This window comes from Miniopterus schreibersii, assembly GCF_964146895.1.
Source record: "Miniopterus schreibersii genome assembly, chromosome: 2".
In the NCBI taxonomy this organism is placed as follows: Eukaryota; Metazoa; Chordata; class Mammalia; order Chiroptera; family Miniopteridae; genus Miniopterus; species Miniopterus schreibersii.
Genome location: NC_138102.1, coordinates 86,980,840 through 87,008,750, shown reverse-complemented (window position 1 = coordinate 87,008,750; position 27,911 = coordinate 86,980,840). Strand labels below are relative to the sequence as shown.

Below are 27,911 nucleotides of genomic sequence, written 5' to 3'. Positions count from 1 at the left end.
CAGAGTCTTGCTTTTAACACTGACATGTGGCTATAGAAAAGTGAGTTGATTTCGATTGTCACCTCCATTTTATTTCTGTGAAATGAGACAGTCATAAAGGGCCCAAGAGGTCAAGAAAGCTCAGATAACAGTGTATCCCTTTCTACACCTTGAACATGTTATCCATGAGCTCTCTAGCAAAACTTATAGGCTTGCACCCTAAACTGCTTCTGTAGAATTTTCAGTGTGACCATTTGAATCACTCAGACAGCCACACTTCATGAAGAGAGAACCTCAAGAGAAACTGCAAAGAGGAAAGGCAGAAACTCACATCTGTTTTACATCCCAATCACATTACTTCAAGGGGTAGGGCAAGGCTTGGCAATGGAGCAGGAGTTAAGCAAGCCAGTAGCAGTAGTAGTGGTTTCATTACAAGTATGGCCACATCAACAGCTCACGATGTTTCTGTGCTAGTATATTTGTTGTCTTTACACTTGCTCAATCCCTGAGAGTTTAAATATTTCTTTTAAAAAAAGAAAAGACAGTCATTCACAAAATATTTATACCATGACGCAAGGTCTATGAGATAAGATATAAATCCTTAATAAGATGATTTAATATATTTGAAATTAGTTTATTTTTTTTAAAAATATTTCTCTTTGCAGGTCAACTGCTAGGGAGTATGCTCTGAAAATTATCAAGAAAAGCAAGTGTCGAGGCAAAGTATGTATAAAGCTTATTCCTATGAAAATACGGGTATTTTGGGGGTAGAAAGAAACAGAGATCAGCTCTCAAGTAAACATAAATTCACCTCAATTGTTGCATTTTGGTGGAATACAAAGTTATATACTAATTAGATTATAACTTTATTTTATAAATAGTCCTGAAATAAAAGCTAGCTAGAATGATTTGATGTTATATTTGTTTCTTATTTTTATTTGCTTATTTATTTACTTTCTTCCTTTACTTTTGTGATCTTAATTTTCTTTCCCTCTTTCTACATGAATTTATACTTATTGTGATAAGTTCAGAAATTATAAGCATCATCTAAGGACCTTCAATATCTTTTGACAATTCTAGGTTATCTGAATATCAAAATCTAAGATATGCTCATTATATTTTACCAAAATACACGCCTCTTGAACTTCACACAGTATAGTTTTTACTCATGTTAAGTTAGCTCCTCCTATGTTCGGATGTGTGTGTTAAGATTACTTCTCCCTTGAACAGGAGCACATGATCCAGAGCGAGGTGTCTATCTTAAGAAGAGTGAAGCATCCCAATATTGTTCTTCTGATTGAAGAGATGGATGTGCCAACTGAACTGTATCTTGTCATGGAATTGGTAAAGGTGTGTATTTTGGAAAAAGAAATAAACCTGTGTAAGGCACCATTTTTCTATATAACACAGTCATTTATTTCCTCCCATCAATATTCAGGCTCTCATTTCTATACATTGGCATCATGGTTAAGAGTTATTTAGAATTATACTACAAGAGTTCAAGTCCAAGCCTTGACCTAAATAGCTCCCTCACCTTGGGATACCTCTCTGTGCCTCAGTTCCCTTATATGTAAAATAATAGTACTTACCTAGGAGTGATATTGTGGGAATAAGGGGAATTGCTTCCACCATTTTGTGTGACACAGAAAGTATTAGATACCAATATGATCACTGTTGTTATTATTGTAGTAGAAACTGTTTACTTTTCCATGAACTACATCCAAAAATGTCACACATTTCTATAAAAACAAGCTTTAAGCTTTTAGTCACCAACATGATGAAAAATAGCTCAGTCCTAACAATAGTGTAAACAGTCTACCACCTTTCAGTGAATGTTGCCATCTCACCTGTCACATAAAATTACGTTTTTATTCTAGTAAGTCATAGAATATAGAAATGGCTAAATATTGATAATGATTGCATGTAGGTGAAAGATGACTTGCCTATTTCCTCTGCTTCCATATATGAAATTTTTAGTAATTAGAAGTGTTAAACATTGAATGTTTAGTTTTCATAAAGTTATATTTTTCTCAGATTATATTTTTCTTAAGCCTTCTGTATTGTGTTAACCTAATTGGTGGTGGAAGTAATTTCTACTTTAGTTGTGATGTGTCATAAATTAGTCACACCACCTTCTGCATCAACTGTGTGCACCATCAGAGAGAGCCTGGAATCACACACTAAGCTGGTAGCAGGGATCTGTGGTACATGGGGTTTTCTTTTGTAAAGATTTAAGACAAAAAAAGCATTTAATAAACTAACCTGTTACTATATAAGAAAACGTTCATTCTAGGACCTTTAAATTTTCATTGTTCAAAATTGCTTTACTTTAGATTTATTGGTATTTTTTCAACTTAGTGGTTATTTATATTTACAGATGGAGCCTATTTTTTCTACTTCAGGTTAAGACTTGTTTCTTTCTGAGAGGTGAGGGCTTGTTTGTAGTAACACAAGATTGTTGTCATGTTTGAGGCTGAGGGAGATAAAAATGTTAAATGGTTATTCCAACAAGAAAATGTTGATTTCATTTAGTCAGAAGATTTTTGTATTGGCACTGTACTGCCAAATAAAGTTTGGTGGTTACCAACATTGTAAATTACACTTTCTTTAGCACCAGGGTAGTATTTTTATAATGATGTTAATTTTGAGATCAAATACTTTAAACCATTCCTGTTGGCCCTCTGTGTACTGTTAAAACTTGATCATCCTGCCACCTGCAGGGGCCCCTCTGGTCAGTGCTGGTGGGGTGGGTGGTAGTAGAGGGTGGCCCAAGTTTGGGAGCTCAAATGCTCCCAAAACTGTTACTGTATTGCTTCCTGCTCTTCCTTAACCCCAGGACCCTGCTTCTCCCTCTAGGAGCCTAAGGAACCCTCCTGGCCTCCAGCTCTGCCTCCTCTCACCTACCATCTGTCCAACAGGTCTGCATAGGTCCCTGATAACAGCTGCCTAGTCTTTCCTCCCCGTCCATCCATGGCCGAAGTTTGAGTAGGGGAGGGGATATTTAATTTTATTAGCTTCCCTTTCTCCATCCCTGCTCTTCAACCTTCATGTCAGACTAGAGAATTTGGGCAAGACTCATGACTACCCCCATTCCAATTCCATTTTCTGAGGTGCAAGTTTTAGCTAAGGGATTTGGAAGCTTTTTGAGGAAAGGCAGGCTGGGCAAAGAGTAGAACTGGATAATAAAGAATCATCTACTTTCCAGAGAAGGAGGGATTCTAAACTTTCTTGCATCTCCATTTTCTACCTCCATAGACTGGCCAGAATTTAGCTTCAGTAAGAGATCTGGAATGGGGACATGATTGAAACTACATACCATTGCATCCCCCAATAAATTATTTTCTCACCCTTTTTTTCCAGCACTTAATCTAGGAGCAAATCTCTCCCTACATTTTTAACTGCCAGGCTCCTTTCTCCTTTGTTCAGTGGAGTTCATTTTGTCAGTTTCCATCTTCTCTTCATGTCTTTAGTTCCATTTGATAAGCCCTGGTAGGGAGCAGGGTTTGGGTCCCAGGAGGAGATCCTTGGGTATAATATACTTTGCCTTCTGTCATTTATCAGCTTTTGTCCTGTGTTTTGATGGCCCAGGTCAATTTATGTTCCTGGGGAAAAGGGAAGTTGTATTGTGTTGTGGAAATAAAAAGATTTATTTGCAAAAAAACAACAACAAAAACTCATTGAATGAGTTTTAGACAGCTACAACAACGTTAAATTTGAAGATGAGCAATAAAAGAGGTAAAGGCTCAAGACCTCAGAATACATTTTGTGGGAAAACTTGGTCTGTCAGTGATATCTTAGTCTGGTGACTATAGCTAAGGAGGTCCTCATGTCCTTAACAGACTTTGTGAATTTTCTCTAGGTGACCAAGATGGCCTGACAAGGCCCAAGAGTGTCTGCAGAATGTCGCTAGATCATACTGTTAAACTTAGCCATACCCAGAACTTCTGTGAACCCAGGTCTGGAAGTGAAGACCAATCCTAGGCTTGACCTGAAAGGTTCCTATAATGTTCCCTCTGAGAAATCTCACTGGGGCCATGATTATCAAACTATAAGGGTCCAGTGGTGTGCCAAAGAGTGCCTGCAGATATAGGAAAAACAAAGTCTGTATTGCAGAAAACAGTAAAATAGCAGTTATTAAAAGTCAAATTCAGCCCTGGCCAGTGTGACTCAGCCGATTGGAGCATTGTCCTGCATACCTAAGGTCACTGGCTCAATTTCCAGTCAAGCCCTGATGTTTCTCTCTCTTTCTCTCTTTCTCTCTCTGCCCCCCCCCCCCTCTAAAATCAACTAAAAAAGCATATCTTTGGGTGAGGATTTAAAAAAATTTTTTCAAATTCCCTAATTATTAAGAACAGGACTTTAGATCTTTGCCTATAATAGTGTGCATGTGCAAACTGCTTATGTGCACAAAGGAAGTCAGAACTTGTCGGGGAGGCAACCCTGTGGCCAGGCCCACAGAGTTCAACAGGTGTTAAAAAGACAAAGGAAGTACAGGTGACATTCCAGTAAGGGAGGACAGGTTTGGAGGGCGTACAGAGTGATCTGGGCTTGTTTTGGCGACCAAGGATCATGAAGGTCTAGGTAGTGGCAGGAGATGAGATTAGACAAGTTAGAATGAACATTGGGGCAGAATTTGGAGAGCCATGGGAAAAGAATACTGATTCCTTGAAGAAATCCGTATCAATGTGCCCTATGGGAAGATGACAATCAGTGCACAGGATGCTTTGGGTACAGAGCCCATGGAGACAGTACAGGTTATCAGTACATCACAACCAGGGATGAAGCAACAAGAACATTCACTCAGAAGGTGGAATGGGATGGCCAAGAAGAAGTGAACCAGGCATGCCTTAAAGGAAGGATTGGTTGACTTTGTTGACTGCTTAGTTGAGGATGAAGAGGAAATGAGATTATAGGATGCCTAGAGCCTGGATAACTAAGAAAAGGGTGGATGGAGTCTTTGTGGGCCACTTTATAGAGCCCCAGACACATAGGGGTGCTATTCCCATAGACCGCAGTGGAAATCCCACCTCCTGGAGTGGCAAGGAAACAGCCTGCAACCCGTTTATAGCAGCCTTGTCTTTGAGAGAAACAGGAAGTCCAGAGAGAAAAAGTTCATTTGGAAAAAAAATGTATGTGTTTCAACACTTTGGGAACTTCTGAGGCTGAATGGACAGTGAGAGCCTCTTGAGTAGAGAAGGTACAGGGCAGTAACAAAAGACCAGGTTGCACAGAGAAATTTGATTGTTAGCCTATTAGTACTATATTCTGCTTTTGCTATTTAAAAAGAAAAATTAAGCCCCAACAGTCCCAGGTAACAGATGAGCACAATTGGCTACTATTTTCAGCTGTTTGGTGCATTGTATGACACAAGAAGGATGCAAACACTGTTAATAAATCAAACTCAAGTTTTCTGACCCGGTTCAAATAAATGAAACTAAAATTAGAGCCTAAAATCATTGTTTCACTAAATAACAATAAATTAGCAGGGAACAAGGGAAACAAAAGTTCTGGTGAGTAATGGTCTTAGAAAACTCCCTTTGAAATTTCTCCACCCTCCTCCTACTCTTTCTCATCTTTGGAGTGACAGTTTCTGGTTCTTTTCTCTGTTTCTTACAAAGGACACTACTGAAAAAGAAAACACTACGCCCACCCTAAGAGAGCTAAATCTAGAGAATGAAGGGAATTTGTGTGTGTGTGTGTGTGTGTTACCTGTTTCTCATTTGGGGATGTTAGGATTCTGAATTTCAAGTTCTGCTGGGAGTTGGGATGAGGCATCTACCACGCACCACCAGGACACCCAGGTGCCACAAGGCCTCTGCCCTGGAGACCCACATTGCCTCTCCATGCTGGCTGGGGCCCATGAAAAGGCTGAGAGTCTGATGGCAGAGAGTCTTCACCCTGCTTCTTTCTTTGGCTCTGGAGGAAATGGCTTTTGCAGTGGAGAAATAAGTAACCATAAGGTCTCTGGGCCTTTGAGAGGAAAGTGGTAGGGAAAGTCCCGGGAACCCAAAGGTCCTGCATACATTCTTCACATCCTTTATAATGTGTCAGTCCCTCTTCAGGGCAGCTCCATCTGTTAATGTACTGCTCCAACTGCTGCTCTCTTCCCAGGGAGGAGATCTCTTTGATGCCATTACTTCCACAAACAAGTACACTGAGCGAGATGCCAGTGGAATGCTGTACAACCTGGCCAGCGCCATCAAATACCTGCATAGCCTAAACATCGTCCACCGTGACATCAAGCCTGAGAACCTACTGGTAAGAGAAATACAATTTCAGGGCATCTTGAGTTCCAAATACTCATGAGTGGATATGAATATTTCTCTTTTTTTATCTTTTCTATTTTCTTTTCTCTCTTAAAAAAAAAAAAAATCCTTAAAGGTTAGTGTTCAGCTGGCCTTCAGTAACTATCAGGAAACTAATCTTTTATTTAATCTATAATGATTAATGTGCCATTAAGAGTACTCACCTTATTAGCAAATGAAAACTTGAGGCAGGAGGATGGGAACAAACTCGCTGAGTCTAGGGCCAAGGGCTAGGCCAAGATAGTCAAGAGGAGCATTTACATTTATATTATTTATCTACAGGACTTTTGGGTTAGAACGTTTTACTTGAAAAAAAGGAAGCCCTTTAGAGTTTCTCTTAGTCTCTCAAATTTACATCCCAATAATATGTATGGTCTAAAAGCTAAGAGAATAAATCATAATGAGTTTTTGAAGACACCAGCCCCTCAGCATAAAAGTAATCATGATAAAGACCGATTTTAAAAATCAGAGACATTTTTTAAAAAAATATATCTTTATTGATTTTAGAGAGAGGAAAGGAGAAGGAGAGAGAGAGATAGAAACATCAATGATGAGAGAGTCATTGATCGGCTTCTTAGCCTGCAACCCGGACATGTGCCCTGACCGGGAATTGAACCCAGATGGCCTGGATCCTAGGTCAATGCTCAACTGCTGAGCCATGCCTGGCTGGGCAAAAATCAGAGCCGTTTTAACCCTCCTCTATAACTATTTGGTTTTCTTTTCATGACACCCTCCTCTCATCTCTGGGAAGACAAGAGGCTCTGCTGTTAAGGGGAAGTTTTGGAAAGAACTGAGGAGATAGACTTGGCATCACAAAGTTGTCCCTGGTGAATATGGGAATAACAGATTTTGCTGGCTATTAGGGCTGGAATTTTAATGCATCAACTCAATTTTCCCTCCCCACCAAGATGGTAATTCTTCCTCTACTTTCATTATCCAACTCTGAGAGTAAAGTATTGTATGTGACTATTAGCTTGTCCATCTCTTCAGAAATCTGGGAATTGAGGATTCTCTTTCTAAAACAGTGTTTCTCCAAGGGCGGTTTCAAGACCCCTATGTCAGAATTACTCCCAGATGCCTGTTAAAAATGCAAATTTCTGAGCCTTCTTGTGGCCCTACCAAATCAGAATATGGTGACTGGTGACAGGGTGCAAATGTGCCTTGCAGCACATGATTATATCAACAAAGTTTAAAAGCAGATGAGCAACCCAACACTTGCTACACAATAAAGGCTGATAAGATCTGCTCTGATGTAGACTATCTATGTACATATCTTGTGCTAAGGGCTTTATATTCATTATTTCCTTGAATTCTCACAAGAACATATGGGAGTAATTATATTACTGTCCCATATCACAGGTAAGGAAACTGAGTGCCTAAGAGTTCAATGACCTGCCCAAGGCCCTAACAACTCAAACGTGAAGAGCCAAGAGCTCAACCTAGCTCTGCCCCACTCAAAAGCCCATGACTACATAAAGCTAGGAGGAGACAGAGTGGTTTATGGCATGCTAGCTATGTGCTAGGTTTTGTGACAAGGAAGACAGACATACGCTTTCCTGGAGGTGACATCCAAGTAGGAAAAATAGGCATTCAAGAAATAAATACACAAGCAATTAGTTAATTGTAATTATGTTAGTAATCTTGTAACCACTGGTTAATAAAGGCAGCTCAGGTCAAATGATGGAGTTCTGATTTAATTGCACCTCCGATTCCACATAGCTGCAGTAGCCTAAACATTCTCCTCTGCTTAGCTGCCTCTGTACACTGCAGCAACTTTCTCCCCATCTGCTTTCATTATTCCTAAATTATGTGGGATGATCTCAAGGGAACAGATTTACAATTGGGCCTTTGTTTAAGAACTTCTCTAAGCTCCAAAAAGTCAGTGATTGAAAATTAAAGTTTCAATCCCTTCCCCCTTTTGCAGGTCAATAGAGCATTATCTATTTCTGTAAATGCCATAAATAATTACATAGCAGTGTTCTTTTACTGAAATTACAACTTAAAAGATACTTGTTAAGTATCGTGCTCATTACAATATATTTTAAATTACTCCAAAAGAAAAAGGCTCTCTCCATTTTTCTTTTCTAATTTAAGAGTGTGAAATACATATGTACATGTATATATACACACACCATTGTAGTAAGTTCATAATCTAGGTTTAAAATATATATGTATGAGAAACTAAAGTAATTTTGCTTCTATAAAATAGCAACTTCTTACTATAGGAGAGTGTTAAGGGTTGGTGAGGTTTGCAGCAATAAATCTATTATGGGATAAAATAGGTAGAAGTATAGAATAAGTTTAACAAAATTAGGATGACATCACAAGTTGCACTCAAGACTTCTGTTAATTTCACATTTTGTTGACCTTTATGTGGAAAAGAGAGAGAACTGTCATGGGAGGCACATATTCACATACTCAGGATTTATAGTCAGATGGACAAAAGTTAAAAATCAAATGCTTCCTTCTTCCTCTGGCTAGTAATATGACCTTGAACAAGTTACTTAACTCCTTTGAGTCTCCTTTAAGGGGATTTTATGAAAATAAAGAGATAACACGTAACTCATTTTTATTCTCCTTTTATTTGTAATAAAAATTAAATTATCCTTAAAAAGAAAACCTTAACTATAAAACTGTACATTGTAAAAATTATCTTTTATCTTTTATCTTTTTTGACATTGTTGAAAATTTTTTAATATTTACCATGCATGGATTTGCTATATCATGGCAAAATGTAGAGTTAAAGACTACTTTTGAAAAATGCTACAGTACATCTTTGGTTAAATTTATCCCTAGGTACCTTATTTTTTTAGTTGCAGTGGTAAATGAGATTGTTTTTTTTTAGTTTCTCTTTCTGAGAGTACATTATTGGTGTATAGAAATGCCATCTATTTCTGGGGGTTAATTTTGTATCCTGCTACTTTGCTGAATTCATTTATTAAATCTAGTAGTTTTTTGGTGGAGTCTTTAGGGTTTTCTATGTACAATAGCATGTAATCAGCAAATAATGACAGTTTTGTTTCCTCTTTCCCAATTTGGATGACTTTTATCTTTTCTTTTTGTCTGATCACTGTGGCTAGGACTTCCAGTACAATGTTGAATAAGAGTGGTGAAAGTCTTATTCACAACAAGACAAAGATATCTCTGTCTTGTTCCTGTTCTTAGAGGAAATGGTTTTAATTTTTGCCTATTGAGTATGATGTTGGCTGTAGTTTTGTCATATATGGCCTTTATTATGTTGAGGTATGATCCCTCTATTCCAACTTTGCTGAGAGTTTTTATTAGAAATGGGTGCTGGATTTTGTCGAATGCTTTTTCTGCATCTATGGATATGATCATGTGATTTTTGTCTTTTTTAACTTGTTTATGTGATGCATCACATTTATTGATTTGTGAATATTGTACCAGCCTTGCATCCCTGGAATAAATCCCACTTGGTCATGGTATATGATCTTTTTAATATATTGCTGGATCCAATTTGCTAATATTTTGTTGAGGATTTTAGCATCTATGTTCATCAGGTATATTGGCCAGTAATTCTCTTTCTTTGTAGTGTCTTTATCTGGTTTTGGAATTAGGCTAATGCTGGCCTCGTAAAAAAGAGTTGGAAGTGTTCCTTCCTCTTGGATTTTTTGAAAGTTTGAGGAGGGTAGGTGTTCTTTGACTGTTTAGTAAAACTCCCCTGGGAAGCCATCAGGGCCAAGGCTTTTTTGTGCTGGGAGCCCTTTGATTACTGCTTCAACTTCATCGGCACTTATTGGCCTATTTAAGCTTTCTGAATCTTTCTGATTGAGTTTTGGAAGGTTGTAGTTTTCTAGGAATTTATTCATTTCATCCAGGTTTTCCAGCTTGGTAGTGGATAGTTGTTCATAGTATTTTCTTACAATCCTTGTATTTCTATTGGGTCAGCTGTTATTTCACCTCTTTTCTTTCTGATTTTGTTTATTTGGGTCCTCTCTCTTTGTTTCTTGATGAGTCTGGCTAAAGGTTCATCAATCTTGTTTATCTTTTCAAAGAACCTGCTCTTGGTTTCATTGATCTTTTGTATTGTTTTTTTAGTCTCTATGTCATCTATTTCCACTCCTGTCTTTACTATTTTCTTCCTTTTACTCTCTGGGATTTTCTTATTTTTGTCTTTAAGTTGTAGCATTAAATAGTTTATTAGAAGTGTTTCTTGTTTTTTGAGGTATGCCTGTAGTGCTACGAATTTTTCTCTCAGGACTGCTTTCATTGTGTTCCTTAGTTTTGAGGTTGTGGTATGTTCATTTTTATTTTTTTTCAAGAAGTTTTTTATTTCTTCTTTGATCTCTTGGTAACCCATTCATTGTTCAATAACATGCTATTTAGCCTCCATGTGTTTGAATATTTTTGAGCATTTTTATTTTAGTTGATTTCTAATTTCATGCCATTGTGATCTGAGAAGATGCTTGATATGATTTCAGTCTTCTTGAACTTAAGAGACTCATTTTATAACCTAACATATGTTCTATCTTTGAGAATGTCCCATGTGCACTTGAGAAGAATGCATATTTTGTAGGTTTAGGGTGAAATGCTCCTTAAATGTCAATTAATTCTATCTGATCTAGTGTGTTATTTAGGACTGCTGTGTCCTTGTTGACTTTTTGTCTAGAAGATCTGTCCAGTAATGTCAGTGGGGTGTTAAAATCTCTTACTATGATTGTATTGCTGTTAATCTCTCCCTTAAATTCCTCCAGAAGTTTTTTTACATATTTGGGTGCTCCTACATTGGGTGCATGTATGTTTACCAGGGTTATATCTTGTTGGATCTAACCCTTTAGTATTACGTAGTGACCTTCATTGTCTCTTGTTATGGCTTTCATTTTGAAGTCTACTTTGTCAGCTATGAGTATTGCTACTCCAGCTTTATTTTCATTTTCATTTGCATGGAGAATTTTTTCCCATCCCTTCACTTTCATCCTACTGTGTGAGTCCTTTGTTCTGCAGTGGGTCTCTTATAGACCATATATATATATATATATATATATGGGCCATGTTTTCTTATCCATTCAGCTATGCTATGTATTTTGACTGGAGCATTTAAGCCATTTACATTTAAGGTTATTATTGATAAGTACTTATTTGTTGCCATTCTTTCTTTATGTCTGTGTTCCTCTCTTTCTCTAGATTTCTTCTTCTTCTCCTTCTTTTCCTTCTTCTACTTCTTCCTCCTCCTCCTCCCCCTCCTCCTCCTCCTCTTTCTTCTTCTTCTTTTCTTCTTCTTCTTTTCTTCTTCTTCCACCAGCCCCTTTACCATTTCTGGTAGTGCTATTTTGGTAGTAATAAACTTCTTTAGCCTTTTTTTTGGAGGGGGGGTCTAAGAAGCTCTTTATTTCACCTTCAATTTTGAATAATAGCCTTGCTGTATATAATCTTGGATTCAGTCCTTTATTTTTCATTACTCTGAAAACTTCATGCCATTCCCTTCTGGCCTGAAGTGTTTCTATTGAGAAATCAGCTGTCAGTGTAATGGGTGCTCCCTTGTAGGTAACTTTCTGTCTCTCTTGCTGCTTTTAAGATTTTTTTCTTTATCTTTAATATTTGCCATTTTAATTATGATGTGTCTAAATGTGGCTTTTTGGGGTTCATTTTGATTGGGACACTCTGTGTTTCCTGAACTTGAGTGACTTTTTCCTTCACCAGGTTAGGGAAGTTTTCTGTCATTATTTCTTCAAATATATTCTCTAATCCTTGCTTGGATTCTTCTCCTTCCGGTACCCTTATAATGCATATATTGTTACATTTCAACTTCTCCCAAAGCTCCTTTAAACTGTCTTCCTTCTTTTTAATTTTTTTTTTTCTAATTTCTGCTCTGCTTGGGTGTTTTTTTCTCCCTTGTCTTCTAATTCACTGATTCAGTCCTCAGCTTCTTCTAAACTACTGTTGATTCCTTCCAGTGTATTCTTTATTTCAGCTATGTCATTCCTCATTTCCAATTGATTCTTATTCAAGCTTATGAAGTTCTGATTAAGTTGCTTGTAATTCTCACTAAGTTGTTTGAGCATCATTATAACCATTATTTTGAACTCTATATCTGATAAATTGCCTGCCTCTATTTTCTCTAGTTCTTTTTCTGTCGGTTTCTCCTTTTCTTTCATTTGGGTGATGTTTCTTTGTCTCCCCATTATATTGTGCCAATTGTCCAAGGATACCAGGTCAAGGCTGCAGGGTGTGAACAGAGCCTCATTTCCAGTAGTCCTGGGGTACTGGGTCAGGCAGCCAGGTCCTGATGGCAGGCCTGTGTGCCTGAAAGGAACTGGGTCATGATGGCTGGGCCAGGTGCAGTACCTCAAGACTGTAGGCCAAGTAGGCAGGCAGGCTGGTTGCATTGTGTCAAGGAGTCAGGAAGGCAGACAGGCCTGACTGGTGGTGGGTACCACATCAAGGTGGCACAGCAGGCAGGCAGTCCAGCAGGCAGTCCATGAGTACCCCATCAAGGAAGTGGACCAGTCTGGCAGGAAGGCAAGCCTCCCACCATGTCAGGAGGCAGAGCAGGCAGGCAGGCTGGTAGGCAGGCTAGCCATGCATGCTGAGTCAGGAGGCACAACAGGCAAGCAAGCAGGCAAGCCGGCCATGGGACAGTCGAGGAGGCAGGCAGGCAGGCTGGCCCTGGGTGCGGAGTGAGGGAGACACCTCTGGCAGGGAGGCAGGCAAGCAGGCTATGTGCACTGGATCAATGAGGTGGTGCATTTGTCTGGGAGTACTAGTTTAGGTGCACCAGTTATGGTGTCAGGCCAGAGCGAGTAGTGCTGGTTCTTCACCCTTGGTGTCCTTGCACCCGTCCATGGCCTCAGGATGCTGGGTCAGTCTGCTCTCTGCAGCCTCCTCTCAAGGAGGACACTGAGGATCCTCCAAAACTGCGTGCTCTCCACTCTCAATCAGAAAGAAGCGTCAGGCCAAACGGCTCAGCAGGGGCAGCAGCTCCTCTGCTAGGAACTCCTGCACTGACTGATGCACGCCCCCACACACCCATGTAAACACTCCCTCACACACATGCACCCATACTCACACTCTCAGCCTCCATCTGGTCCTGTCTGCTGACATCTTAGTAATGGAATCTCATTATGAAGTTGTTTTGTTTTTGTTTTTATTTTATCCTTACCCAGGGACACACTCATTGACTTTAGAGAGAGAAGGGGGAGGGAGATTGAGAGAGAGAGCAACATCTGTGTGAGAGAAAAACATCAATCAACTGCCCCCACATGCACCCTGACAGGGGAGAAACCCGCAATCTAGGTATGACAGGAATCAAACTTGCAAACTTTTGCTGTACAGTACGATGCTCCAACCGACTGAGCCACCAGGGAGGGCACTAAGTTTTTTTTACACAAGTTAATTATGCCAAAGATTTTATGTGATTCATTTTGTTTTTTCAGGGCTGATGCTTAATAGTTGTATGGATAAAAACAAGAGGATGAGAGAATGGATGAGATTAGACAAGAGCGTGAATGAGTTCATACTTCTTCACAGAATAGAGGACAGACCCAACATGACACATCCAAGTCATTTCTCAACTCATCTTACATTGAAGACTTGCATTGGCTTCAGTCTAAACCACACTAATTAGGAAGAGAAAGAACATTATTTCCCCAGCTGCATTTAAGCATGGGACCACGGTGTGTGTGTGTGTGTGTGTGTGTGTGTGTGTGTGAACTTTTTAAAAAATAAACAAAAAACAAAAAAGAAACTATCTTACTAAAATCAACTGCCTTCATTTTACATGAATCACCACTAGATGGCAAGCTTGTAGCCTTAGCAGCAAAAATCAGTAGCAGCCTGTATTTATCCCAGGGGGCTGGAGGAAGGGGGTCTTTCTAAAATGTATATGCAGATACCACTTCCTTAGGAAAATTAAAGTCTTTACTGGCAAAAATAGAACTTACATCACTAGTTATTAGATTCTAGAAATACACAGTGATTTTCTTGAAATATTAAATGTTATGTTCAGAAACCATATCTCTTTTGGTCAGAAATTTTCTTTTAAAAATTCTGTGCTTGCTCCTAGCTGCTGATAAAAAATGGCATGCATAGCTCATGACCCTCACTTTTACTAAATGGATTGTATCCTGTTTTCCCCAAGTGATGACCATAGGTTGTGCTCTAGCTTGTCTTAATTTTCAGTTCAAGCCAATGCTGAGGTAGAAAAACAGCAGATTACCTCTTGCATTAATCCCATCTCAGAATCCCTAAATAAATCCATTTTCTGATAGGATAGCCAATTATACTGGTAGACAAGGCAAGTGCCACAAAGTGTGTCTAGAGGCCATATGTAAAAACACACTTGAGCCACCAGAGTTGATTAATGGGTTAGGGATTACCCAAAGGAAGGGGGCCATGAGTCTCACAGGAGTTTGTCACTAGCCCTGCCATCATGACCAGTGAGCTGAAGTGAAGGTGTACGGTATATTAAATCAAATGACAGAATTAATGTTCAAAAATATCTTTAGCTCTGTAAAGATCCAAAATCAGTAAGATAAAATTCAACAAGAAATAGACGTATACCCATTCGCACTAAGTAACTTAGGTATAGTTATTTTAATGATCATTGCAGAAAAGCAATAGTAGTAAAACTTGGCCCGACCAGATCAAAGGCTAGTGACTGAACATAAGTTCAGTTTGAGTTTCAGCATGACATGGCTACTAAAGATCCTAATGTGCCCTTGCACTCCTTTGACTAAAAGAGGGTCACCATCAAGAGATTCCACTGCCTGCTCACACCACATTATCCCTATGGCAAGGAAACTGAACACATGACATCAGGGGCCTGGAGTTTAGCCCAGAGAAGGTATGAAGAAAGTAGAGCATGATGACAATCATCAAATACATGAAAGGCTGCCAAATGGAAGATGGGAAGCTATTTTGTGTATACTTGAGAGCACTGACCTCAAACTAAAAAGAAGAAGAAATTCATGGGTCAGAGATTTGAGTCTGAAGTAAGAAAACTTTCTAACTAGTACACCTGTTTGAAAATTAAGTGTCTTTTATTACAGGTAGCTCATAGTCATTGGAAATGTCAAAACAGAAACTGAATCATCATTTTTCATAGGTGTTTAGAAAAATTTTCTGCTCTCTGAATGTGGTTAAAAGTTGAGGGAATAAAGAAGAAAACATTTCTCCCAAAATTATTTAGTACAATACTGTGTCAGTTACTGTACTCATCATATACTGAAGGTCCTTCTCTGTGGCCCTGTAAATCCATCAGGGAGAAGACAGGAAGTACAGGTGTAGTGTGTTGCCTTGATTGGTCTGCATCCATCTGTTCCCCTAATCATTCCTACTCTCATTAAGGACTTGATATAAATGATTTCATGTTATTTTTTTACAATGGAATACTACTATATGTTATTCGTATAGTTCTATGAATTTTTTCTTTATTTTATTTTCCCCCATCATCATCTATCCCCCTGTACTCTCTTCCACTTCCACCCACCCCCCTCACCCCTGCAATCACCAAACAGTTGACTCTGTCCATGAGTTCTTTCTCTTTTTTTGTTTTTGTTTTTTGCTCAATCCCCTTGAAGACTCCACCACTACCAGAGCTGTCTTCCTGCTCTCTATCTAGGAGTCTGTCTCTATTTTCCTTGGTAGTTCAGTTTGTTAATTAAATTCCACATGAGTGAAATTATACAGTATTTATTTTTATCTGATTGACTTATTCCACTTAGCATAACATTCAACACATCCATCCATACTATCACAAAGGGTAAAATTTTCTTCCTTTTTACTGCCAAGTAGTATTCCATCACATAAATGTACCACCGCTATTTTATCCACCCATCTGCTGATGGACACTTACACTGCTTCCAACTCTTGGCTATTGTAAATTACACTGCAAAGAACATAAACATAGGAGTGCATATACTCTTTAGAATTAGTGCTTTGGGTTTCTTCAGACATATTCCAAGAAGTGGAATCTCTAGGTCATAGGAAGTTTCACTTTTAATTTTTTAAAGTAACTACATACTGCTTTCTACAGTGGCTGCAGCAATCTATATTCCCACCAACAGTGCATGAGGGTTCCCTTTTCTCCGTATCCTTGCCAACACTTGTTTTTTGTGGATTTATTGACAATGGTCCTTTTGACAGGTGTGAGGTGATATCTCCCTGTGGTTTTAGTTTGTATTTCTGTTCATATATCTATTGGCCATCTGTATGTCCTCTTTGAAGAAGTACCTATTCAGATCCTTGGCCCATTTTTAAATTTGATTCTTTTTCGGTGTTGAGTTGCATAAGTTCTTTATAAATTTTGGATATTAATCCCTTATCAGGTGTGTTATTGGGGAATATGCTCTCTCATTCAGTGGGTTGTCTTTACATTTCATTGATGGTTTCCTGTGGTGTGCAAAAACATTTTAGTTTGATATAGTCCCATCTGTTTATTTTTTCTTTTGTTTCCCTTGCCCATGAAGATATATCAGGAAAAATATTGCTACAAGATATGTTCGAGAATTTACTGCCTATATTTTCTTCTAAGATTTTTATGGTTTTGAGTCTAACGTTTAAGACTTTATTTTGTTCTTGTGTGCAGTGTAAGAAGGTGGACTAATTTTATTTTGCATATATATATATCTCTAATTTTTACAACACCATTTACTGAATACACTGTCTTTAACCAGTGTATATTTTTGCCTCCTTTGTTGAATATTAATTGAATATAAAGACATGGGTTTATTTCTCTGCACTCTGTTCTGTTCCATTAATCTATATGTCTGTTTTCAGACCAGTACCATGCTCTTTTTATTACTATTGCCTTGTAGTATAGTTTGATATCAGGTAGCGTGATTCTTCGAAGTTTGTTCTTCTTTCTCAAGATCATTGTTGCTATTTTTTGTAGTTACAAATAAATTTTGGAATATTTGTTCTAGATCTGTGAAATATGTCATTGATATCTTGATAGGGATTGAGTTGAATCTGAAGATTGCTTTGGGTAGTGTGGACATTTTAATGACCTTAACTTATCTATGAACATGGTATATGCTTCCACTCATTTGTATTTCCTTCAGTTTCTTTCTTCAATGTCTTATAATTTCTGAGTACAGGTATTTTACATTCTTGGTTAACTTGATTTCTAGGTATTTTATTCTAATTTTTGAAGAAATTGTGAATGGGATTATTTTCTTAGTTTCCGTTTCTATGATAGTTCATTATTAGTGTATAAAAATACCACTGATTTCTGAATATTTATTTTGTATCCTGCTACTTTCCTGAATACATTTATCAATCCTAGTAGGGTGTGGGGTTTTTTTTTGGTGTTTTTTTAATCTTTATTGTTAAAAGTATTTTTATTTTTATTTTATTATTTTTTTAAATATTACAGGTGTCCCTTTTTCTCCCCAATGACCCATTCCACCCCGTCCCATCCCCCTCCTCAGTCCCTTTCCCACCATTGTCCGTGTCCTTGGGTTGTGCATATATGCATATAAATTCTTTGGTTACTTTCCCCCCTCTACCCACCTGCCCTCCTCCATCCCTCTGACATTTGTCAGTCTCATCAAAGCTTCCATGTCATTGAATCTATTCTGTTCATCAGTTTATTAAGTTCTTTAGATTCCACGTATAGGTGAGATCATGTGATGTTTGTCTTTCGCTGCCTGGTTTATTTCACTTAACATAATATTCTCCAGGTCCATCCATACTGTCCCAAAGGGTATGAGATTCTTCTTCTTTACAGCTGTGTAGTATTTCATGGTGTAAATGTCCCACAGCTTTTTTATCCACTCATCTACTGATGGGCACTTGGGCTGTTTCCAGATCTTGGCTATTGTAAACTGTGCTGCTATGAACATCGGGGTACATATATTCTTTCTGATTAATGTTTCAGGATTCTTAGGATACATTCTTGGGAGTGGAATCACTGGGTCAAAAGGCAGCTCCATTTCCAATTTTTTGAGGAGCCTCCATACTGTTTTCCATAGTGGCTGCACTATTATGCATTCTGACCAGCAGTGTACTAGGGTTCCCTTTTCTCCACACCCTCGCCAGCACATGTCGTTTATTGATTTGTTGATGGCAGCCATTCTGACAGGTGTGAAGTGATACCTCATTGTGGTTTTAATTTGCATCTCTCTGATGATTAGCGACATTGAGCATTTTCTCATGTGTCTCTTGGCCATCCGTATGTCCTCTTTGTAGAAGTGTCTATTTAAGTCCTTTGACCATTTCTTAATTGGGTTGTCTGTCTTCCCCTTGCTGAGTACTATGAATTCTTTGTACACTTTCAAAATTAGCCCCTTATCAGATACATCCGCGGAAAATATGTTTTCCCAGACCCTTGGGTTCCTTTGTATTTTGAGGCTGTTTTCTTTTGCTGTGCAGAAGCTTTTTCGTTTGATGTAGTCCCATGTTTTTTTTTTTTTTTTCTCTTCCCCTAGAAGATATATCAGTGAAAAGTCCAGTATATGCAATATCTGTTACTTTACTGTCTATGTTTTCTTCCAGGACTTTTATGGTTTCATGACTTACATTTAACTCTTTTATCCATTTTGAGTTTATTTTTGTGGATGGTAAAAGTTGGTGTTCTAGTTTCATTCTTTTGCATGTCTTTGTCCAATTTCCCCAGCACCACTTATTGAAGAGAATGTCTTTACTCCATTGGATACTCTTGCCTCCTTTGTCAAATATTAACTGACTATAATGGCGTGGGTCTATTTCTGGGGTCTCTGTTCTGTTTCATTGATCTATATGCCTGTTGTTGTACCAATACCAGGCCGTTTTGATTACAATGGCTTTGTAATACAGTTTGAAGTCTGGTAATGTGATCCCTCCCACTCTTCTTTTTTTCCGAGATGTCTGCCACTATTTGGGGTCCTTTTCGGTTCCATAAATTTTTGAAATGTTTGTTCTAGGTCCGTGAAATATGCTGTTGGTATTTTAATAGGAATTGCATTCAATTTATAAATTGCTTTGGGTAGTATGGACATTTTAATGATATTAATTCTTCCAATCCATGAGCATGGTATATTCTTCTATTTGTTTAAATCTTCCTCTATTTCTTTTTTCTATGTCACGTAGTTTTCCGAGTACAGGTCTTTTACATCCTTGGTTAAGTTTATTCCTAGGTATCTTATTTTTTAAGTTGCAATGGTAAATGGTATTGCTTTTTTAGTTTCTCTCTCTGAAAGTTCATTGTTGGTGTATAAGAATGCCATTGATTTCCGGATGTTGATTTTGTATTGAGCTACCTTGCTAAATTCGTTTATCAAATCTAGTAGAACTTTGGTGGAGTCTTTAGGGTTTTCTATGTACAATATCACGTCATCTGCAAATAAGAACAGTTTTACTTACTCCTTTCCAATTTGGATACCTTTTATGTTTTCTTCCTGTCTGATGGCTATGGCAAGGACTTCCAGTACTATGTTGAATAAGAGTGGTGAAAGTGGACATCCCTGTCTTGTTCCGGTTTTTAATGGAAATGGTTTTAGTTTTGGCCCATTGAGTACGATGGCGGCTGTAGGTCTGTCATATAGGGCCTTTATTATGTTGAGGTATGATCCCTCTATTCCCACTTTGCTGAGAGTTTTTATCAGAAATGGGTGCTAGATTTTGTCGAATGCTTTTTCTGCGTCTATTGATATGGTCATATGATTTTTGTCCTTCATTTTGTTTATGTGATGTATCACATTTATTGATTTGCGGATGTTGTACCAGCCTTGCATCCCCATAATAAATCCCACTTGGTCATGATGTATGATCTTTTTAATGTATTGCTGGATCTGGTTTGCTAGTATTTTGTTGAGGATTTTAGCATCTATGTTCATCAGGGATATTGGCCTGTAATTTTCTTTCTTTGTAATATGTTTGTCTGGTTTTGGGATTAGTATTATGGTGGCCTCATAAAAAGAGTTTGGGAGTTTTCCCTCCTCTTGAATTTTCTGGAATAGTTTGAATAGAATAGGTGCTAATTCTTCTTTGAATTTTTGGTAAAACTTGCCTGTAAATCCATCTGGTCCAGGATTTTTGTTTGCTGGAAGTTTTTTGATTACTGTTTCAATTTCATTAGTTGTTATCGGCCTATTCAGGTTTTCTGCCTCTTCTTGATTCAGCTTTGGAAGGTTGTATACTTCTAGGAATTTGTCCATTTCCCCCATGTTGTCCAATTTGTTCTCATATAGTTGCTCATAATATTTTCTTACAATCCTTTGTATTTCTGTTGGGTCAGTTGTTATATCACCTCTTTCATTTCTGATTTTACTCATTTGGGTCCTCACTGTTTGTTTCTAAGTGAGTCTGGCTAAAGGTGCATCAATCTTATATACCTTTTCAAAGAACCAGCTCTTGTTTTCATTGATTTTTTGTATTGTTTTTTAGTCTCTGTCATTAATCTCTGCTCTGGTTTTTATTATTTCCTTCCTTTTGCTTCCTCAGGGCTTTTCTTGCTGTTCTCATTCTAGTTCTTTGTTGTTGTGTTAGATGGTTCATTAGATCTTTTTTTTTTGTTTCTTGAGATAAGCCTGTAATGCTATGAATTTTCCTCTCAGGACTGCTTTTGCCTTATCCCATAGATTTTGGGTTGTTGTCTGTTCATTCTCGTTACTTCCCATGAAGTGTTTGATTTCTTCCTTGGTCTCATTGGTAACCCATTCATTGTTTAATAACATGCTATTTAGCCTCCATGTGTTTGAATATTTTTGAGTTTTTTTATTGTGGTTGATTTCTAGTTTCATGGCATTGTGATCCAAGAAGATACTTGATATGATTTCAACTTCCTGTATTTGTAGAGACTTGCCTTGTGCCCTAACATGTGGTCTATTTTTGAGAATGTTCCATGTGCAGTTGAGAAGAATGTGTATTCTGCTGCTTTGGGATGAAATGTTCTATAAATGTCAATTAAATCCATTAGGTCTAGTGATTCATTTAAGGTCTGCATTTCCCTGTTGATTTTTTGTCTTGATGATCTGTCCAATGCTGACAGTGGGGTGTTAAAGTCCCCCACTATGATTGTCTTACTGACAATCTCCCCTTTGAAGTCCCCCAAGAAATTTTTCATATACTTAGGTGCTCCTATATTGGGTGCATAAATGTTTATAAGGGTTATTTCCTCCTGTTGAATTGATCCCTTTAGTATTATGTAGTTACCCTCTTTGTCTCTTATTATGGTCTTTATTTTGAAGTCTGTTTTATCAGAAATAAGAATTACTAGTCCAGCTTTCTTTTCCTTTCCATTTTCATGGAATATTTTACTCTATCCCTTCACTTTTAGCCTGTGTGAGTCTTTGCTCTCAGGTGGTTCTGTTGTAGACAGCATATATTTGGGTCCTGTTTTCTTATCCATTCAGTTACCCTTAGTCTTTTGATTGGACCATTTATTCTGTTTGCATTTAAGGTTACTATTGGTATCAACTTATTTAATGCCATTTTCCCCCTTTATGCTGATGTACCTTTCTCTCACTACTCTTTCTTTTTCTTAAAGCAGTCTTTTTAGCATTTTTTGCAATGCTGGTTTCGTGGTACTGAACTCCATTAGCCTTTTTTTGTCTGGGAAGCTCTTTATTTCACCTTCAATTTTAAATGATAGCCTTGCTGGATAAAGCAATCTTTGTTGCATGTTCTTGCTTTTCATTACTTGGAGAACTTTATGGCATTCCCTTCTGGCCTGAAGGGTCTCTGTTGAGAAATCAGCTGTGAGCCCTATGGGGGTTCCCTTGTAGGTCACTGCTTGTCTCTCTCTTGCAGCCCTTAATATTTTCTCTTTGTCCTTGACATTTGCCATTTTAATTATGATGTGTCTTGGAGTGGGTCTCTTTGGGTCCCTCTTGATTGGAATCCTCTGTGCTTCCTGAACTTGTGTGGCTTTCTTCTTCGCCAGCCTAGGGAAGTTTTGTATAATTATTTCCTCCACCAAGTTCTATATCCCTTGCTCTCTTTCCTTCCCCTATGGCATTTCTATAATGCGAATGTTGTTTTGCTTCATGTTGTCCCAAAGGTCCCTTACACTGACCTCATGCTTTTTAAGTGTTTTTTTCTTTTTGCTGCTCTGATATGTGATTTTTTTCTACCTTTTCTTCTAAGTCATTTATTCTATCCTCTGCTTCATTGAGCCTGCTTTTAATTCTTTCCAGTGCATTCTTGATATCAGATACAGCATTCTTTATCTCTGTCTGAGTTTTGTTTATGGTATGTATCTCTTTTTTTCATGTTTTCACTAAGGTCCTTGATCTTATCATCTAGTGTCTTCTTAAGTTCCTTGAACATCTTTATCATCCATACTCTGAACTTTGTTTCTGATAACTTGCTTAACTCCATCTCATCAAAGTCTTTTTCTGGCGATGTTTCCTTTTCTTTAATATGGGTGTTGTTTCTTTGTCTCCCCATTTTGGTAGGTCTTAGTGTTTATATCTATACATTAGATATATTTGCTGTTCCCCAGTCTTGTGGGATGGGATTTTGTCTTGTGCGTCCAGTGGAGCCCAGAGTTGTTTTTTCCTTATACTTCTGAGCTCTTTGCTCTAGGCGTGTCCCTCTTGTGGGTGTCCCTTTTGTGGTTTCTTTATGTTCTCCTATTGTGGTTGGGTCTGGTCTGGATTGTCATTGATCAGTCCTTGGGGTGACTCTTCTCTCAGGTTGGCTAACTGTGTCTCAGCCCCAACCTGTAAGCTGTTGTATGGGTGCTGGCAAGGCAGGTCAATACACAACTAAACTTCCAGGAAACAAGAGGTATCTTACAAAATATCTTGACAGTCACAATGAAAACAACACAATGAAAATAGAACTGGAAGAGTGAAGGGAGAACACACACACACACACAAAAAAAATGCTTAAAAAAAAGAAAGAGAGAAAGAAAAATAATGCTTAGAGAAAGAGAAATGTATATTGTTGTTAATACTGGTGAAGATTTAGAAAATAATAATAAACTAAAATGTAAAAAATAGAGAAGCTACTGGGAGATAATAGGAGCAGAGAAAAGATTCTGAAAGAAGGGCCAGCAAAAAATTAAGGGAGAGAATAGGAATAGGATAATAGTTGAAAATGAGAAAACAAAAATACAAGAAAGAGAATAAGAGGAACTAACAATCGAAAAAAAGACAGGAAGACAGAAAGGAGGATAATGAAAGAATGAAAGAAAAGTAGAAAAAGAAAAAATAAAAAGAAAAAAAATTATGCCAATAGATCGAGAGGAGAGAGAAAGATAAAGCCCAGGCAGGGAGCTGTCCGGTAAGAGATTTGGGGGAAACTATAGAGGAAAGCAGTAAATTTGGTTATAATAATAAAGTCCCAGTTGTTAAGCAGGGATATCAAGAAAGTCTTGATATTAGATGCAAGGATAAAACAAAACAAAGCAAATAACCAAAGCAAAACTAAAAACATGCTAAGGAAGGCAAAATTCTTTTATAAAAAAGAGGGGAAAAAATTTAGTTAAAAAAATCTTTAAAAAAATAATTAAAAAAAATTATAACATTTAACAAAGAAGAAAAAACAAATTTTCTCCCCATTTTCTTCTTCCTAAGGAAAAAAGAAAAAAATAAACCAACCCACAAACAAAAAGAAAAAACCCAAAACCAAACAAACCAAAACCAAAACCAAACAAAACAAAAAAACAGAAGAAAAAAAGGTAGTCAATCAAGTGAGTTTCTTCTGGGCAACTTATGTTGTCTGAGGGTCACTGTTTTGTGTGGTGATTTCAGTTCTCCTGGGAGGTACTTGTGTATCAGCCAATGTGAGGAGCCGTCTAGGTTTGGCTCTGGTGTCCTTAGGTAGATGGTTGAGCTGAGGCTCTCCGTGGACCACCTCCTCTTGTCAGCTCTTTTGCAACCTTGTAGTTGCCTGGTCTTACTCCAGAGTCTTCTGTAGAGTCTTTACGGTGCTGGGTTGCTAGTGTAGCTCAGGGTATCATTCCCCTTAGAGGTGTCACTGTCATGAGCTCACTCTGCAGGAGTTAGTCTCTGCTCCACTGCCAGGTCCTCAGTCTCTATCTTGTCCTCTGATTCTAGTTCCCCATGCTCTGTCCTGCTGCAGTTTCAGATTGATTTCAGCCTGTTGCCTTTTCTGCATGGGCCATTTGGGCAGCCTGGGCTCAGTGCCTTCGATTAAAAACACATTCTGGTGAGTCCTTTGCCTGCCCTGCTCCCAGCAGGGGTTTTCAGCTTTCCTTCAGTTCCCAAACAACAGTCTCTGAGAGTCTTATTCTTATGATGTCCTCCTGTCAGCTGCTCTCCCCACCCCCTCAGGACTGTGCCCTGCGGGGTTATCTGAGGCCTCAGTGAGCGGGACCGTCCCTTTCCCGTTAAGGAGGGTGCTCCTGGATGCAGGAGAGGCAGGCGGGCTCCACCCCTCCATGCTCAGCTCTGGTTGGCTGGTCACACTAGGCCCGCCCCTCAGACTGTCTACTGTGCAGTCTCCAATCCTAGCATCTGCTGGTCTGTCCAGGCAGTGCACGCTGGGAAGGTGGGAACCAGTTCAGCAATCAAACTTGCAAATGCACAAAGCAACACACAGGCAGAGTCCGCCCTTCAGGATCCTGTTGCCCGAGCACCAAGGCACCCAGTGGGAGGGGATCCAAAGTCAGCTCCACGCAGCTCCCTGCACCACTGGTCTCAGCAAAGCTGGAGAGCCTTCATGTGCCACTGTGGCGCCCCTAAGTGCTGGTCACCAGTCCCAGCCTCTCCGCACCAGGAGCTCAGGGCATGGGAGGGCTCCTCTCCTCCCCCATGCCTCGTAGATTCAGCGCTTTATGGGGCTCAGCACAATGCCCCACTGGGAGGCAGAGGGTCCCCGTGTGCGGCTGCTCAGTGCAGTCCTCTGGTCCCTTACCACTGGGGTGCCACAGACCTTGGGGCAGCCTTTCCTATGGTTGGCACCCCGAGCACTAGACGCTGGTCATAGCTGCCACTAGAAGCTTTGTTTCTCTAGGAAGGCGCCATCCGCCATTAGAGGCTTTGTTTCCTAGGAAGGCGCAGTCCCCTCCGGGACTCACAGCTCCCCTGGGCCCCTCTGCCCTGTGAGTGGGGCACTCCTTCCCCTCCCGTCCGCTCCGGGTGTGGGATCCTCACTTTTGGATGCCATCAGCACTCCCAAGGGGAGGGAGCTTTGCAGTCTCCAAGCCTTTGGGCTCAGAGCCCAGCACAGGCTTCAGGGGGACTCACCCTTCATAAGCCCCCCTCTCTTACCGGACTTTGAGATGTTTCTTCAGTGCTCCCCACTTGCACTTCGTCCTCTCAGGTATGTTTCTCTGGTTTTTCCAAGCTGGCTACGTAGGATTTTAGGAGAAATCGAGTCCATGGCTTGGAGCGGGGGCGATCTGCTGCTTTTCACAGTGCCGCCATCTTCCCTCTTCCCAATCCTAGTAGGTTTTTGATGGAAATTTTAAGGTTTTCTATATACAGTATCATGTCATCTGCAAATAATGACAGTTTTACTTCTTCCTTTCCAATTTGGATCCCTTTTATTTCTTCTTCTTGTCTGATTGTTGTGGCTAAGACTTCCATCTCTGTGTTGAGTAAGAGTGGTAAAAGCTGACATCCCTGTCTCATTCCTGATATTAAGGGGAATGCTTGTAGTTTTTTCCCATTCACTGTGGTGTTGGCTGTGGGTTTTTCATATGTGGTCTTTATTATGTTAAGGTATGTTCCCTTGGTTCCCACTTTGCTGAGAATTATCATAAATAGGTGCTGGATTTTATCAAATGCTTTTTCTGCATCTATTGATATGATCATGTGATTTTTGTCCTTCATTTTGTTAATGTGATGTATCACATTTATTGATTTGCAGATGTTGTACCAGCCTTGCATACCCAGAATAAATTCCACTTGATCATGGTGTGTGATTTTTTTAATGTATTGCTGGATATGATTTGCTAATATTTTGATGAGGATTTTAGCATCTATGTTCATCAGGGATATTGGCCTATAATTTTCTTTGTCATGTTTTTATCTCGTTTTGGAATTAGATAATGCTGGACTCATAAAATGAGCTTGGGAGCCTTCACTCCTCTTGAATTTATTGCAATAGTTTGAGAAGAATAGGTATTAGTTCTTTAAATATTTGGTAAAATTCACCTGTAAAGCCACCCTGTCCAAGGCTTGGCTTTTCTTTTCTTTTCTTTTCTTTTCTTTTCTTTTCTTTTCTTTTCTTTTCTTTTCTTTTCTTTTCTTTTTTTCTTCTTTTCTTTTCTTCTTTTCTTTTCTTTCTTTTCTCTTTTCTTTTCTTTTCTTCTTTTCTTTTCTTTTCTTCTTTTCTTTTCTTTTCTTTTCTTTTCTTTCTTTTCTCTTTTCTTTTCTTTTCTTTTCTTTTTTTTCTTTTTCTTTTCTTTTCTTTTCTTTTCTTTTCTTTTCTTTTCTTTTCTTTTCTTTTCTTTTCTTTTCTTTTCTTTTCTTCTTTTTTTTTCTTTCTTTTTTTCCCCTTCATTTCTTTTCTATTACTGCTTCAATTTCACTAGTTGTAATCTATCTATTCAGATTCTCTCATTCTTCCTAACTTAGTTTTGGAAGATTCTGTTTCTAGGAATTTATGCATTTTGTCCAGATTGTCCAATTTTTTGGAATATAGATGTTTGTAATATTTTCTTAGAATCCTTTATTGTCTTTGGTGTCAGTTGTTACTTCTCCTCTTTCATTTATGATTTTATTTTTTTGGGTTGTCTCTCTTTTTTTCTTGAAGAATCTGCTTAAATATTTGTCAAACTTGTTTAGTTTTTCAAGGAACCAGCTTTTGGTTTCACTGATCTTTTATATTGTTTTATTAGACTCTATTTCATTTATTTCTTCTCTGATCTTTTTTATTTCTTTTTTTTTTTTTTACTCATTCTGGGCTTTGTTTGTTGTTCTTTTTCAGGCTTCTTTAAGTGTAAAGCTAGATGTTTATTTGAGCTTTTTCTTGTTTCTTGAGATAGGCTTGTAATGCTATTCATTTCCCTCTTAAGACTGCTTTCCCTGTGTCCCATGGATTTTGGGTTGTTGTGTTCTTATTTTCATTTGTTTCAAGGTATCTTTTGATTTCTTCCTTTATTTCATTGTTAACCCATTTACTTAGTAAGATGTCATTTAGCCTCCATGTCTTTGTGTATTTTTCAGTTTCCTTCTTGTGACTGATTTTAAGTTTTATAGCATATGGTCAGAGAAGATTCTTGATATGATTTCAACCTTCTTACATTTATTGAGACTTCTTTTGTGTCTTAACATGTGGTCTGTCCTAGAAAACATTCCATGTACCCTTGAAAACAATATATATTCTGCTCCTTTAGGGTGAAATGCTTTGAAAATACCAATTAAATCCATGTGATATAGTGTATCATTTAAGGTCACTGTCTACTTGTTGATTTTCTGTCTGCAAGATCTATCCATTGATGTCAATTGGGTGTTAAAATACCCTACCATAACTGTATTACTGTCAATCTCTGCCTTTATATCCATCAAGATTTGCTCTGTGTATTTAGGTGCTCCTATGTTATGTGCATAAATGTTTATAAGGGTTATGCCCTCTTGTTGGTTTGCTCCCTTTATCATTATGTAATGTCCTTCTTTGTCTCTTACTATAGCCTTTGTTTTAAAGTATGTTTTGTCAGATGTAAGTATTGCTAACAACTTTAGCTTTTTTTCCTTTCTATTTGCATAAAATATCTTTTTTTCATCCCTTTATTTTTACTCTATGTGTATCTTTAATTGTGAGGTGGGTTTC

The 27,911-nt window shown here is 38.3% G+C and overlaps 1 protein-coding gene across 8 annotated transcripts in view; it reads left to right on the top strand.

Moving 5' to 3' along the window:
- The window catches only part of DCLK1 (doublecortin like kinase 1), a 430,094-nt gene that overhangs the window by 352,322 nt on the left and 49,861 nt on the right, over positions 1-27,911 (top strand). For 7 of the 8 annotated variants that reach the window (XM_081129414.1, XM_081129418.1, XM_081129419.1 and 4 more), the window contains 3 exons: positions 645-702; positions 1,210-1,329; positions 6,091-6,237. In XM_081129414.1, the coding sequence (XP_080985540.1) occupies positions 645-702; positions 1,210-1,329; positions 6,091-6,237 (325 nt within the window). The remainder of the gene's footprint in view (positions 1-644; positions 703-1,209; positions 1,330-6,090; positions 6,238-27,911) is intronic. The other variant, XM_081129415.1, reaches the window with a different exon arrangement.